The 13,573-nt window shown below is 52.2% G+C and overlaps 1 protein-coding gene across 1 annotated transcript in view; it reads left to right on the top strand.

The window, feature by feature from the left end:
* Positions 1–13,573, top strand: part of PTPA (protein phosphatase 2 phosphatase activator) — a 26,826-nt gene extending 13,253 nt beyond the window's left edge. Inside the window, exons 9-10 of the mRNA XM_068211307.1 lie at positions 3,855–3,962; positions 8,942–13,573. Coding sequence (XP_068067408.1) covers positions 3,855–3,962; positions 8,942–9,016 — 183 coding nt within the window. The 3' untranslated portion in view covers positions 9,017–13,573. The remainder of the gene's footprint in view (positions 1–3,854; positions 3,963–8,941) is intronic.

Raw genomic sequence — 13,573 nt, 5'->3', positions numbered from 1 at the left:
CTCAATGAGGGAGCTCGTGGCTTGCTGCCTGCAGCATCAGTGGAGGATTTGGCCGTGTTTCTCCCAGTTCCCTCACTGCACAGTCTGGACAGGGAGAGCAAGAACTACCCGCTCTGTTGTGGTGAGGGATTTCTTGTCTCTGGCAAGAGGAAGTTGATGGGATTAATTTTGAAGGACATAGTGCAGTTCTTCCCTTTTGATCTGCTCACTTTCCCCCTTCCTTGCCTCTCTAATTTAGTGATTAGATGGGAAGGGAGGTTACAGCCTATGAACTTAGCCTTTCATGTAGGAAATCTTTATAGGAGCCTTTGGCCCAAACCCCAGGAGGTGATGTGTCAAGTCCTGCTAAATCTGGTAGGGTTTGTTGGTACTCAGCACCTCACAGGGTTTAACCCTTAATGCCAAGATAAATCATACCATGGGTAATAAAGAGGTGCTGGTAGAAGAGATCAAGATGAGGACAGGAAATCAGGAGCCAAGATGGTCAAAGATTTATTTTAGTTTAGGCCTCTGTGATATCTAGACAGTGCAGTGACCTCTTAAAAAACTTACATCTCTTGAAATGTGTGTAGACGATTCTGCAGCGCCCAGTTGACAGGTGATGTTTAAAATACCCAGCACAATCCTGCTGCATCAGGTCACTCTGCTTCTGCCTGCAGAAAGTCAGCTTTTTAGTAGGCTTTTCAAATAAGTGATTTGAATTCCTTTTCCACACATTTGTTGTGAATCGTGGAATTCAGTGTTTCTTCCGAGATCCCCAGTGCCACCTGGTGGCAAGGAGCCCTCTTGGCCCTCCTGCCGTGAGCCGAAAGGGACGGCAGCAACCTGCATTACCAAAGCCATGGTATATTCAATGCATCTCCATGCGGGTTACTGCTTCGTTTTTATGAAGATTTTCAGTTTAAATCTTGAGTTTTTTTCCCTCCCAAGCGCCCGGGAAGGCCGTGACTGCCACTAGGCGGGGCGAGGCAGCCTCAGTGCCCTCCAAATGCTTTCTCTCCAAAATCAACAACAAAACAAAATAGCAGGGAAAAAAAAGATAGAAGGGATTCAAGACTTCAATAAATGAACGATATTATTTTCTTCTGAGCTTGTCATCTGGAAACAGCTCTTCTTTAAAGGTGTTAAACATGTAACAAACACCACAGCAGTTCCCATAGTGGGTCTGGTACATCTTGCCGACATGAGAGCGGTTTTTGTTTCAGACTACAACTGAGGAAGGTTGTTTTCTGTCAACTGAGAGAATATTCTCGTGAGCAGATACTGTTCTCAGCCCCCAGGTGATGTTTCAGGAATATGAATATATGCTGTTGTGGTGTTTGCCAGGCATGTATTTAAACCTCAGGCTTTTAAAGCAGCAGCAAGATGATGTCCAGGCTGACCCCACCACGGCATCCTCCTTCGAGGAGCGCCCAGGCACGGCACTGAATCTTGCATGAGCTGACCTGATGCTGGGAAATCTGCAGGGTGGGTTTGGACCTGAGCACATGGTTCTGGAACAGGGTGAGGTTTCTAGAGCTGGCTGGGACTCGAGCTGTTCCCTTGCTGCTGCCTTTGCCTTGACAAAGGGGTGTGTGTGGTACCTGAAAGTGTCAGCATGAGGAGGGTTTGGGAACATCGCTGTGGTGCCTGCCACACAGGGGCTGTAGAGGACAGTGATGCAGGGCTGCCTGTGTGTGTGCAGAGGAGGGGAGCTGGGTACACCCAGCTGTTGTGGGAGATCAGTGCACTTGCCCAGATGCTCCTCTGAGAGCTCAGGGCAGGGAGCAGGAATTTCAGCTTCAATCTGGCTTCTAAATTTGGGAAGGGAGGGCTCGGGTTTCTGCTGGAAGGGAAGGAGCTGACAGGAAAGCACGGCCTCAGCCGTCCCCCTCCCCCCTGCACTGACAGAGGAACCATTTACAAAAGGCCGATTCTCTTGGGAACCGAGAGGCAGGAACGCCACGTCTGTGAGTAATTTCCTGCTCAATATGGCTGCTCTGACTCACTCCGTTCCCCTGGGGTCACTGCGGGACTGCAGCGCTCTCAGCCTCTCGCTCTCCCCCCCAGCTCTCCCTCTTCGCCCTTTGTGGCTGGAAGGAGATGATTTTTTTTTGTTCCCCTTCTCATCCCTCTTATTTTTCCCACCCCAGCTTGAAACCATAGCCAAGCCATCCCTTGCTGGGTGTCTGGGTGAGCAGGGCCGCAGTGGCGGCCGTGCCAGGCATGAGCTGTGCCTGCCTCCTTCGTGCTCTCTGGCTTGGGAAGGGGAGAAGAGCGCAGTGGTGGTGGTGGCTGATGCCAGCTGTGCCCCTCTGAAAGACGGTGACACCAGGGGAAGGAAGGTTTGGCGTCAAAACTCAGGCAGCCAAACCTCCTGTGTGGGGAGGGGAGGCTCTGATGGAGCCGCCTGGCGCAGAGCTCCCTGGCAGCCGCTGCTTTGGGTGCCCACCGGTGCCAAATCCTGGCACTGGGTAACGTGCCGGCACTGCCAGGGAGTGCCGTGCTTTGTGTGTGTGCACGTTTCATCTCATACCCGCGAGGGAAGCGTGTGGCGGAGGGGACAGGGAGCGGCTCATCTGTCATCCCCCAGCTCACAGGAACCTCCGAGGGGAAGTGGAGATGCACCCGCACTCTCCCGGCACCAAGCAGAGCTGCAGACCCGCTTCCCCTGCTGCTCCAGCCCCAAGGCCAGCGGGTTTGAAGCACATCACCCTCCAAACAGTGAGGTCTTTGGGTCCTCCCACCCTCTCCCTCTCTTTCTTTCTTTCTCTGCTGCAGGCTGGTGTCACACAGGCATTGCAGAAAGGCAGCAGCATTTTCCCAAAGCACATTGATTGGCCCTGCTTGCTTTTTTAGTGAGCAGAGAGGTTGTTTTGGAGGAGCTTTTCCCACCCTCTCTCCAGGCCTGTGCGTGCACGGAGGGAAGGGGTTAGTTGTTCGAGCCCCAGGTTGGGAAAGAAAGTCCAAAAGATTCCTCTCTCCCCACGCTCCTCTTTAGCGTGAGCTTCGGCCTTGTGGTTTCTGATGTCATGGGAACTTCGCTCAGTCAGAGTGGCTGTGTTGTATTTCTTTTTCTCCCTGAGGGTCTGTTTTTGTTCATGGAGGAGAAGGAGAGACAACCACCCAGGGAATGAACATGCAACTGCCCCTGATTGCAGCTTCCCTCCTGCCCTCCCTCCTTCAAACCCCTTGCCCTGGGAGGAGAAACAGTGGAGTATAAAAAAAAAAAAAAGAAAAAAATGTAAAGCATCTGCTGCAAGCCAGCAGCTCACAGCTCTGGAGCTAGTTTGGAGAGCATGTCCCCTCTGCTCCTGCTTCCCCTAGAGCCCTCCTCAGCTAGAGGCAGGTGTGGAGTGGGCTGTGGACACAGAGCTGCTGCCAGCCTGCACTGCCCTCTGTATTCAGGGAAGGCAGCGATGGCTGTCGCTGCTGCTTGTTGTTGATCTGAATGGGGAATGAGTCATTTTCTTGGAAAGCCCAGCAGTGCTGCACTGGGAGGTTTCTGGGTAGAATAGGAACAGCATTGAGCCAAGCTCTACTGGGGGGAAGAACGGGACTTATGTGGGGCTTTTTTAATACAGTCATTAAAAGGGAGGTGTGCAGAAGGAGGTCTGATTAGGAAAGCATAGCAAGAAAAGGCTTAGTTTTATCAGGGAAGGAGGGGAGCTGGATTGCCACAGCTTCATGTGATGTGGCCGCAGCGGGAGGGAGCATGTAGGGAGGGAGGGAAGATACAGTGAGGTGGCTGGTGCGTGGGTCACTGGGTTTGGTGGGAATGTTTGCTTGGAGAGAGTGTGAGCATGAGTCACTGCTGGTGCACGAGCTTCCTGGCTGGCCCGGCTCCCTCAGCCCTGTGCTTGGGTCTCTTTCAGATGAAGACAGGCCCCTTTGCTGAGCACTCCAACCAGCTCTGGAACATCAGCGCCGTGCCCTCCTGGTCCAAGGTCAACCAGGGCCTCATCCGCATGTACAAGGCAGAGGTGAGTGCTGTGGGCAGGGGGAGGCTGCTCGGCCACACACCTGCTCTCCCACAGCACCATGGGTCAGCTCTTGTGCTGCTCCAGCTGTGGGGACCCCATCACAGCCAATTGTTACTTCTTGCTGACTGTGGCTTGGGAGCACTTGGCCGTTCAGGTGCTGCTGGCTTAAAGGAAGCTCCTGCCTCATGTTTGCCCCAAAACCAATCCCAAAGTGGCCATTCCTTGCAAACATGACTTCTGCCGTGTCTTGTCTTACCATAGTGCAAGTGCAGATCTCCAGATTACAGCCAATGTCTTGACCTCCTTGTTCTTCTGCTCCACCACTATTTTACCAGCTAGAGAAGACTTACGTTAAATTACCATCCCATGTTTCAAGAGCCCCAGAGCAGGCTGAATACTTCCTACTGATTTACCCTTTCTACAAGCCCCATCCATGCCATGTGCCAGCCCAGTGAGACCACAGCCACCTCTCTGCTTTGGCCATCCTCCGCCCACCAGCTCTGCTGGCATTGCCCCAGGCTTTCCTGGTGAACCCTGACCTGGAAAACAGGGCAGTTTTGGCTCTCCCTTATCTTCCTTCCTGCTCAAGCTAACCCTAGGCTTGAGGAAGCAGGACAGGAACCTCCAGAGGGAACGATGTTGGCTCTGCAGGACACCCTGGCTGCACTAAAGTGCTGGAAGAGCAGGGATGGTGCAACTCCTTGCTGGCACTGGGGGGTGGGGACTGGTGGTGCCTGAAAGAATGAATCCCACACCCTGCAGTGCTGCTGGTGTCAGCCATGCTCCTGTTGGGAGCTGGGACAAGCTCCTGTTGCTGGGACACACAGCTCTGCGGGCAGCTCTCTCAGGCCCAGCGCACAAAGGGGTTAACTGTGCCGAACGGCCGCTCCCTCCCCCAGCCCTTCCTCTGCACTGCACATCCTGTGTTTAGGTTCCAGGCCACATACCTCTCTAATCTGTGAGGTGTCACTCCCAGGCCCGCTGGCTCCTTCCGCCCCCAGCTCAGTTTTCCTCCCAGCCTCCAAAGAGGAGAAGTGGGGCTGGGGGCCGGCCCCCTCGCCTGGCTGCTCCTGGGAGGGGTGCCCCGGGCTGCTCCTTGAGAGGGGACTGTCCCTGGGCTGCAGCTCCGTCACAGGGGCTGGAGACACTGCCTGCTGGAAAACCCTGAGCTGGAGGAGCTGAGGGGTCTGAAGGGGAGACCACAGCACTGTGAGTGCCTTTAAAGTGAAGCATGAGTGTCCTAAAACCTAGAGCTTCAGTGTGGTCTGCTGCTGCCTCAACAGCCTTGCCGTGGTCCTTCCTTTCCTTTGGATCAGTTCCTTCACAAGCTGGGTGCTCCCCTGGCATCCCACATTCCCTGGGATGTTGATGTTCTCCTGCCTGGTACCCCACATGCCCTGTGCTGTGGTTGCTCCCACCTGTACATAGCTGGAGGAGCTTGGCAGTGATGAGCCCACAGTGCAGTGCACACATTCACTGATGTCTTGGGGCAGATCTACCTGTCCCCTGCCTGGAGAGAGCACAGCTCGGGGATTCTCTAGAGACTGGGAGATTCTTTGGCTCTTCTATGTGCACCCAAGCCATGGTCTTTTCTGAAGGCCTTAGTCTGTTTTGAGTAGCAGGTGACTTTCTGTGTGAAAATGCTGGATCCAGTACAGGTAGGTTTCTAGAAATATCTGAGATGTGGCTGTGTCAAGGGTAGAATGCAAAAACTGCTAGGAAGGGTAATGGTACTAATTTAGGCTAAAGCGTACAAAACACTGTGTCAACCAAAGAGTTTTAAATTTAGGTTTTTTTCCTCAGATAACGTTTGTAGGTCTTCAAGGACTAATCCTAAAAACATGATTCTTGTGCAATGTTGTCCTCTCTTGCCATGGTGTGGAAGTTGTGTTCACCTGGATAGGCAGAGGAGAGGGGGCACTCCTGCTCAGGGGTTCTCAGGGTTCTTTACAATAGAGATATCTTTAGATATAATCAATTCTGGGGAGTTATCTACCCTGATGCTGGCTCAGCCAGTTCCTGCCTGGCTTGGGAGATGACAGGGCTGTGGATGTGGACATAGTAGCATGGCTGGGCAGAGCTTTCAGTTATGGTGTGCCTGGCCCTGCAGGTTACACCAACATTTGCAACTGGAGGATCTCTTAGACTGATTTTCTGGGAATGACACAAGGTTAGGAGTCACTTAACCTTCATCCTTTGCAAACTGAATCTGTCTGGGTGTCTCAGGCCAGGCACAAAGTCACTGCTGGAGACCTTGTCTCTTTTCTGCTGGCTCCCAGCGTATTTCTGCTCTCTGTGTAGCCTTCACCAGTGCAGTCTTTCTGCAATTAGCTACTGCCAGCATTAGTAGAGGAGAAGTCAGCAACACCCCTCAAGTACTGACATGGATCTTTGTCCAGCTCAAGGCAGGCAGCTTCTGTGGCAGAGCCTGAGGCGTGTGATGGCAAAGAGAGGGAAGGTTTGGGGTTGTGGTGTCGCTTTGTCTAACTGGCAAAGTGAGAGCAAGATTTCAGGTCTTATTTGTTTTCCCCTCCCTTCTCCCTGCCCCTCTGATCACCCATTGCAATTAGATCGGGTGAAATCAGACACTCAGCTGGAGGCTCCTGCTCTGTAACACTCCTGGGGTGGCTGAGGAGCGCTGGGTGTCGGACAGCGCTGACCAGGACCGGGACTGAGTGGAGGCACCAGCAGAGGGTGAGGTCACTTGCTGGAAACAGACCAGGAGAAATCCCACTTGGTGGGAGTGGGGCAGCCCCCAGACCTAGTTCATCTAAAAAGCACTCCAAAGGCTTCATCTCTTCTGTCTCCTCTATGGGATGGCTTTAAACAGCCGACAGAAAGCTCAGGTGTGTCTGTGTGTCCAGGAGCTGTGGTCTGGATCCAGGCATTCCAGGGCAGATGAGCAGTAGACTAAAGACAGTGTGTCTTCAACTCTGTGTGTTTATGAAATCCCAAATGTGTCTATTTATAATATAATGGGTGAAGACGTGTTTGCTTGAAAGTCCACGGGCTTTTCTTATTCTCTCCATCAAAGGCAAGGGAAGAAGTTGACAGAATAGAGTGTGGTTAAAGCAGCAGCCTTGATGTTTTTCCCCTGAGCCTGCTTTTGAGTCTCCTGACCTTTACTTCTCTGCAGTCAGTCAGGAAATACTTCCCATTGTAACTAATCTAGTCCCAGTTCCATCTTTAAAGGTTGGACTTGGTGCATGAATCTACTCCCCAATGAGTCCCAAGCAGACCTTCAGTGGGATCAAGATGGTGGCAAAAAGAAATAAGCCTGAAATTGAGCTAGTGTTGGGTACAGTTTCATCCACAGCTGATGCAAAGAAGGCCCTGTTGCTCTGTACATTCAGTAAACTTGTGCTAGTCTTTCTGAATAGAGGAGGAGAAATTTCTCTGCTTGTCTCCTCTTGAGCTGGCAATGTGTTACATGGAATGGATACCCCTTCTTCCCACTGGTGGTAAAGTCTCTTCATCTGGAGCCCAAACCAGTCTGGTCTTCTATGGGACTCCTTGGAGCTAATTGGGCTGATATTTTGAGCTGTCAGCATCTCCAATGTTAATTTCTCTCTGCTCTCCCCTCATGCCCGTGTTACCCAGCCCTGCTTCCTCTGAGAGTTTGTCTAAGTGGTTGTGTGGAGAGACAGCAGCAGCTCTAAGCATTAGGAAGCTTTGAAGGTGACATGCCCTGATGCTCGCAGGACTTACTTCTCCTTGGTGTCTTGCCATGGAGATTTGTGGTTTTCTGCCTGGCTCTTATTCCCCAGGAGTGGATACAGCCATGTTGTACTTTCACCACCTCCAAACTTGTTTGGCTCCAGTGTGCTGGTGCTTGGAACCAGTTGCCTGACCTCTGGCTCCAAAGGGATTACTGTAGGCCTGGCCTTCTGAGCACTAATCTTCCTGCTTGCCCATGATGACAGCACGAGGGCAGGGTGCCTGTGCTCAAGTCCTGCCTTGGGGTGGGAGCTGCCTGCAGTACTCAGCTTTCTCCCCAGCCCCAGAGTCTCCCCTGCTGCAGCAAGCCCAGTTTGGCCCCATGGAGAGCACAAGACTCCTTCCCATGGAGAGTTGTAACCACGTCATGGCTAGTGAACACACACTGCTGAGCTCTGTGTGATGGAGTGGAACCTGCTCTGTGCCCTCCATGAGGTTTGGGCAGTCTGAGTCTGCTGTGACTCAAAAACCAGAGCTCTGAGTGGCTCTGCCAGGCAAGTGCTGGCAAATTCTGACGTTACTGACCACAGTCCATGGCCTTCCTGCTGTTGGCTGGTGAGTGAAAGGGGCTGTGCCCTTGCAGCCCTGCTCACCCTACGCAGAGCCTGGGTGTAGCTGCAGGAAGCAGCTCTGAGCTAATCTGCTTTGTAGTGGATCTGTGTGACTGACCTGTGATCCATTACTCTTCAATGGGAGGTGGGAATTTCAGGGGCGAGGGGTTGTTAGAAATAGGATCATATTTTAAACTATGGCTGCAAAATCACTGGTGCTTGTCCATCAAAGACTTGAGAGTCTGGAATGCAGTTTGGGCAGTGCCTTGCAGCTGCAGAATGGTGCCTCAAACCCAGAGTGTGGGCACTCGCCTGGGGGGAGAGTCTCTCTGCGATGTTGTCCTCTGCAGGGGGGATTCTGCAGTTCTCAGTGTTTGTAGGGTGAAGCTCTTCAAAGACATCAGCTTGAGCAAGGAGAGTGGTGAGGGAGGAAGCTGCTGACAGACATGCTGCTTCTGCTCATGCTCCAGGCCTCCCCATACTGAATTTCAGTAAGAATAAGACTCTGGCTGAAGGGAAGGGGATGGGGTTATGAAGTGCTACTGGCCTGAGAAGCCTGATCGGAATGTGGAGGGGCAGACATGGGGCTGATCCTCTGCCTTTGTTTGAGCTGAGTGGTCCCAAACCCTGACCCTGCGGGCAGGATGTGGCTCAGGCTGTGTGTAAGGTGGAAATGTCTCCTGAATTCACTTCTCTTTATCTCCCCTGCAGTGCCTGGAGAAGTTTCCTGTGATCCAGCACTTTAAGTTTGGCAGCCTGCTCCCCATCCAGCCTGTGACATCTTAAGGAGCCGGCAGGAGGAGCCGAGGCAGCGGAGGCACAGCACGGTGCTCTTCCTCCTCCCCTCACCCCTCCTCACCACCCAGCCCATCCTTTCCTGCACATCCTCATTGGCAACCACAGATCCAAAGCACTCGCCGGCCTGGCACGGGAGATGGGACCTGGAGCAGCTCCTCCTGCACGTCCTCACCCTGGGGACGTCTCGCCAGCAGCCGAGCCGGGGCCGTGCTGCTCTGCTGTGCCGCATCCCTGCCGGGAATGGGGATGGGTTTGAGCAGGGGCTCCCCTGCAGAAACGGCCCTCTCTGCTTTGCTTCCCAAGAGAAAGGGGTGTGGAGGGGAGGAAGGCACGTGTGTATGTGTTGGGCAGTGGTAACTGCAATTTCCCTTTTGAATTTCATTGGAGTTTCCTGTTGCTGTTTGCTTTGGGAAACGACTGCGACTGCGCGGGGCGAGGTGTGAGCCTGTGCGTGTCTGTATCAGCCAGCTCTGCCTGCACTGGAGATCTGAACTGGAAGAAAGGAGTTGTAGGGAGTGTCTGTGGGTTGTGGAAGCCCAGGATACCATCTCTCCCTTTTTCTGGTTAAGGAAAGCACGCTCTCTCCACCTCTTCTGCAAGGTTTCCTAGGTCTTCCTTTCCCACTAGCACCTCTTCTCTTGGGTGAGGCTGGGAGCCTTCTGGGCTGCGGGCGTCTGAGCTGGCTCTGGAGCTGGAGACAGGGTCTCTGGAGGGACCCAGCTCTGTGGGAACAGCTATGCAAAGACACTGCTCAGGCCTCCTCTTAACTGGCACAAACCCTGACACATTCACACACATCCATAACAGGGTCCAACCTGCCCTCTGCAATCCCCGTGCTTTGCTGCTCTGGGGCTGGGCTGGCCTCAATGGCACAAGGTGACCGTGGTTGCTCCTGCTTGGTCATAAATTGTAGTGACACCCCCATAGCAAAGGGATTTCCCCACAAAGCAGCACAATCCCCAGCTCTTTGGGGGGCCATCCCTGGAGCACAGGCAGCATGAGGGGGCAGCATGTGGCTTCTCATTAATTTATATACTCGCGCTGGAAACAAAAAGCATAAGTAGCCCAGGACAGCAGGTTATACCTGGAGAAAGCTCTTTCCCTTTGTCCTTCCCTGCTGGTGTTGCTGTCCTGGACCTCAGGCAGGGGAACCACACTTGCAGTGCCACCAGCAGCACTGTGTTGAAGACAGGTGGCCTGGTTCACACCAGCAGCATCACTGGAGGGCAGAAAGGGCTGATGCTGTTTTTGAAATGAGCTGTCTGTCCACAGGTCATGACCACGCTGGTGCACAGCTTTGCATCTGCAGTGGGGATGTTTCTTCTTGGCGTTCCAGGCTGGGTGTGGCAGGGACAGAGGTCTGGACTGTTGTTTGCTGGGGATCAGGAGCAGCAGGAGTCCTTCCTCTGGCATTCCTGCAGACCATGAAGGGGCTGCCCCCAGCCAGGCTGCTCAGCTTTTGCTGCTGCACTGCTTTACTGCTGGGGTGGGAGGAGGAAATATGGTTGTGATTTTTTCTTTTTTTCTTATTTTTTCATTATTTTTTCATTACTTTTAACAGACCTACTGACTCCCTCTTGTAAAGGTTCTTGCAGGTACTCAGGGGAAGGAGAGTAAGAAAAGAGTCTAAGTTAAGAGGTGGTGAAATGTCCACAGAGCAGAAGCAGAGCTTTCCGGCACTGTTGCTGTCCTGTCTGCTCCTGGCTTGGAGGGCAGGGGGTTGGGGGACAAGGAGCTTTTGACCTGCCTGAAACAACTCTATAAACTTGTGTTTTAAATGAAAATGGAAGACTGGGGTTAAGTCTTGTTTTACTCCTAAATGGGATGTGTTTTGTCTTTGCTTTCCAAATGGATCCACTCCTGGAATGTTGCTGGAGATCTGTGTGCTTGCTGGGAATTGATGAGTCCATCTTCAGTGGAGCAGCCTGTGTCTGGAGCAGAGACTCACAGTATCTCCACCTGTGTCCCCTCACATTGCTGTGTCTTTTGGCAGGTGTCCCCATACTTTAAATGACTGTGCAGCATCTGGCCAGCAATGGCTGAGCAAAAGCCCCTGGTTTTCTTTATCTGCCTGAGGGTCGGGAAAACATCCCTCCAGGTTATCTTGTGGAAATGAGGCTTCCATGCAAAAGGATGAGTGGAAATTTTGACATTGATACATGGGAGGGACTCCAGGAATGTGGAATACAGCACCAAAAAAGGGTGGAGAGGTGCTTCCTTCCCCTGCAGCTGCAGCACTGCTCCCTGGGACAGTGTCCCTGGGCCTGGGACCTGCGGAGGCGGTGGGAGGAGGCTCACGCACAGCTTTGTGTTTCTTGTTTGCCCGAGTATGTACATCTGTCCTGCTGGGGATTTTGGGATGTCAAGCAGCTAATTCTCGTTTGAGTCTTTATCAGCCCGCTTGGGATGTGCCCCTGTCATGTGGCAGCCACTTGCTTTGCCTCCCTGCTGCTCCCAGTGACATTCCCCACGGGCTCAGCTCCTCTGCCCACGCACGTGGCAGCACCCAGGGCTGCTCCGTGTCCGAAGCAGCACTTCCCACCTCCCCCTGTGTTGTAGGTTTAATTAAAGTTTCTGTGTTTTGCACTGGTGACTGTGTTGGTCTCTCTCAGACTGGGTTTGCTCCTGCTTTGGGAGCAGAGCCAGCAAAGCCAACGGCCAGAGCCTTCGGCACAGGGAAGAGGCCTTGTGGGCGCACTTGCCATGTCGGTGGTTGACCTCGTGCTTGCACTAAAATTGATTCTTTATTTAACTGTATGATCAAGTACATCTGGTCTGTCTTTGTGTCCTTCCAAGGTGTCTTTCTGTTGTATTATGTGGTTTATTTATTAACTTTTTTGCTGTGTCCACCACCCAACCCATCTGACGTTTGGGCAGGTAGGTGATGTGCAAAGCCTGATCCCAGGCCAGCAAACCTCTTGAAGATCAGAGACTCTTATAACCAAAGGATGTTTGAGCCTTGTTTCTAAGGCAGGGTGAGAACTGGAACCATTTCCTTCAGTTGTTTTTCCTGTCCTGCTGTAGGAGCTGACTCAGGACTTCCAGCATCAGTGTAGTTCAGCAGCTTTGGTGGACTTACAATAGACCTGGATTAAATTAAACCTAGACCTTCTCACAAATGCTTGGAGGTAGTGTAGCTGTGCTTAGTAAATGCTCCTTTTCTTGTCTCTGGATTACATCTTCTCCATCAACACAGGCCAACTGTGTGAGTGTGTGTTGCTAAAAGCAGCAGCAGTGTGGAGGGGTGGATGGTGAGCAGAAATGTCATCTTGGATCACAAATGTTTTCTTTGAAGGCACTTGAATTCGTCTGGAGCGTGTCCCTTGGTGAACATGACGTGCAATGAAGGGGAAGCAGACGTAGCCTGGGTTTCTGGCCATCTTCCCCCTCAGCCCACGGACCAAGCCATTTTTTTTTAAATTTAGTTTTCAGAGCTGGATCTTTGGGGTTGCCATACGTAGGCCAGTTCATGTTGCCTTTGCGTGGGGTGTGTTTCATGAATCGCCGTCAGCCTTGCCCTGGCCCTTCCTTCACAGCCCTCCTTTATAAATGATGGCTTATGGCAGCCATGATGAAGTAAGAGTTGAGAGAAGCAGCCTCATGTGGAAATAGGAGTAACAGAATAAAAAATAGACATACTTGATGATTGTTGCTGTATTAACTTGTCCCTGGTGTGTGGCTCAGTTCCACTGTGCAGTGCTGGGCTTCTGTGAGTGGATAAACAAAGCAGCCCCCGCAGCAGGACCTGCAAAATTTGAGCGGGCACTTGCCAAGATGAAGATGCACTTTGTACCCCAAGGACCTGGTGCTGAACCACACAAGAGCCCTGGACTCTGCACTGTGTCCCTGCAACTGCACTGGCTTCCTGAGAGAGGGAAGGAGGCAGAAATGGGTTGGAGGAGGTGAAACTGGTTGTTAATGATAACTGCTAAAGTAACCTGAACTCTCACGCTGCCAGTGTGCTGGTGGAAACCTTGTACAGTTGAGAAGCTCGCAAGAATCTTCTTGCTATTTCAACAAGGACTCCCCTGGCTCAGAGGTAGAATTTAACAGGGCTTTTGGAGGTCATTTCATGCTCTAATATCCAAGAGGAGATATCTTCATCGTTTAACTTTGCTTCCCCTTTGGTGGATGAGCACTCTTGCCATTGACATTGGAGAAAACTCCTTGAACATCCTGGGGACACACAGGGTCTTGTAAAATTGTGCCCAACTTCAAACTAGGATGAACCAAATTGAAAAAGGGCTGTCTCCACATCGGATTCAGTGAGGGCTGAACCGTGACGGGCATCATCAGCTTGGAGATAGGCTTGTTCTGAGGAGCACAGGGCTGTAAGCAGGTTTTGGAGGTTAGAAAAGGCCTTTCAGGGGGTGGAGTGGATGTTTCTGCTTGCTATAAAAAGCCTGGGCTTGGGAATGTCTACATGGGCCGGCTCTATGCAGGGCATTAATGCAGTTGTCGCTAAAATTGGAACGAGTCCCTCCCCATGTTCCCAGTTGCAACTGTAACACGGATAATAAATAACATTGAAATCCCGCATTAGAA

Source organism: Anomalospiza imberbis, chromosome 21 (assembly GCF_031753505.1).
Source record: "Anomalospiza imberbis isolate Cuckoo-Finch-1a 21T00152 chromosome 21, ASM3175350v1, whole genome shotgun sequence".
In the NCBI taxonomy this organism is placed as follows: Eukaryota; Metazoa; Chordata; class Aves; order Passeriformes; family Viduidae; genus Anomalospiza; species Anomalospiza imberbis.
Note: the sequence above shows the minus strand (reverse complement) of the source record. Positions and strands in the feature narration are given on the sequence as shown.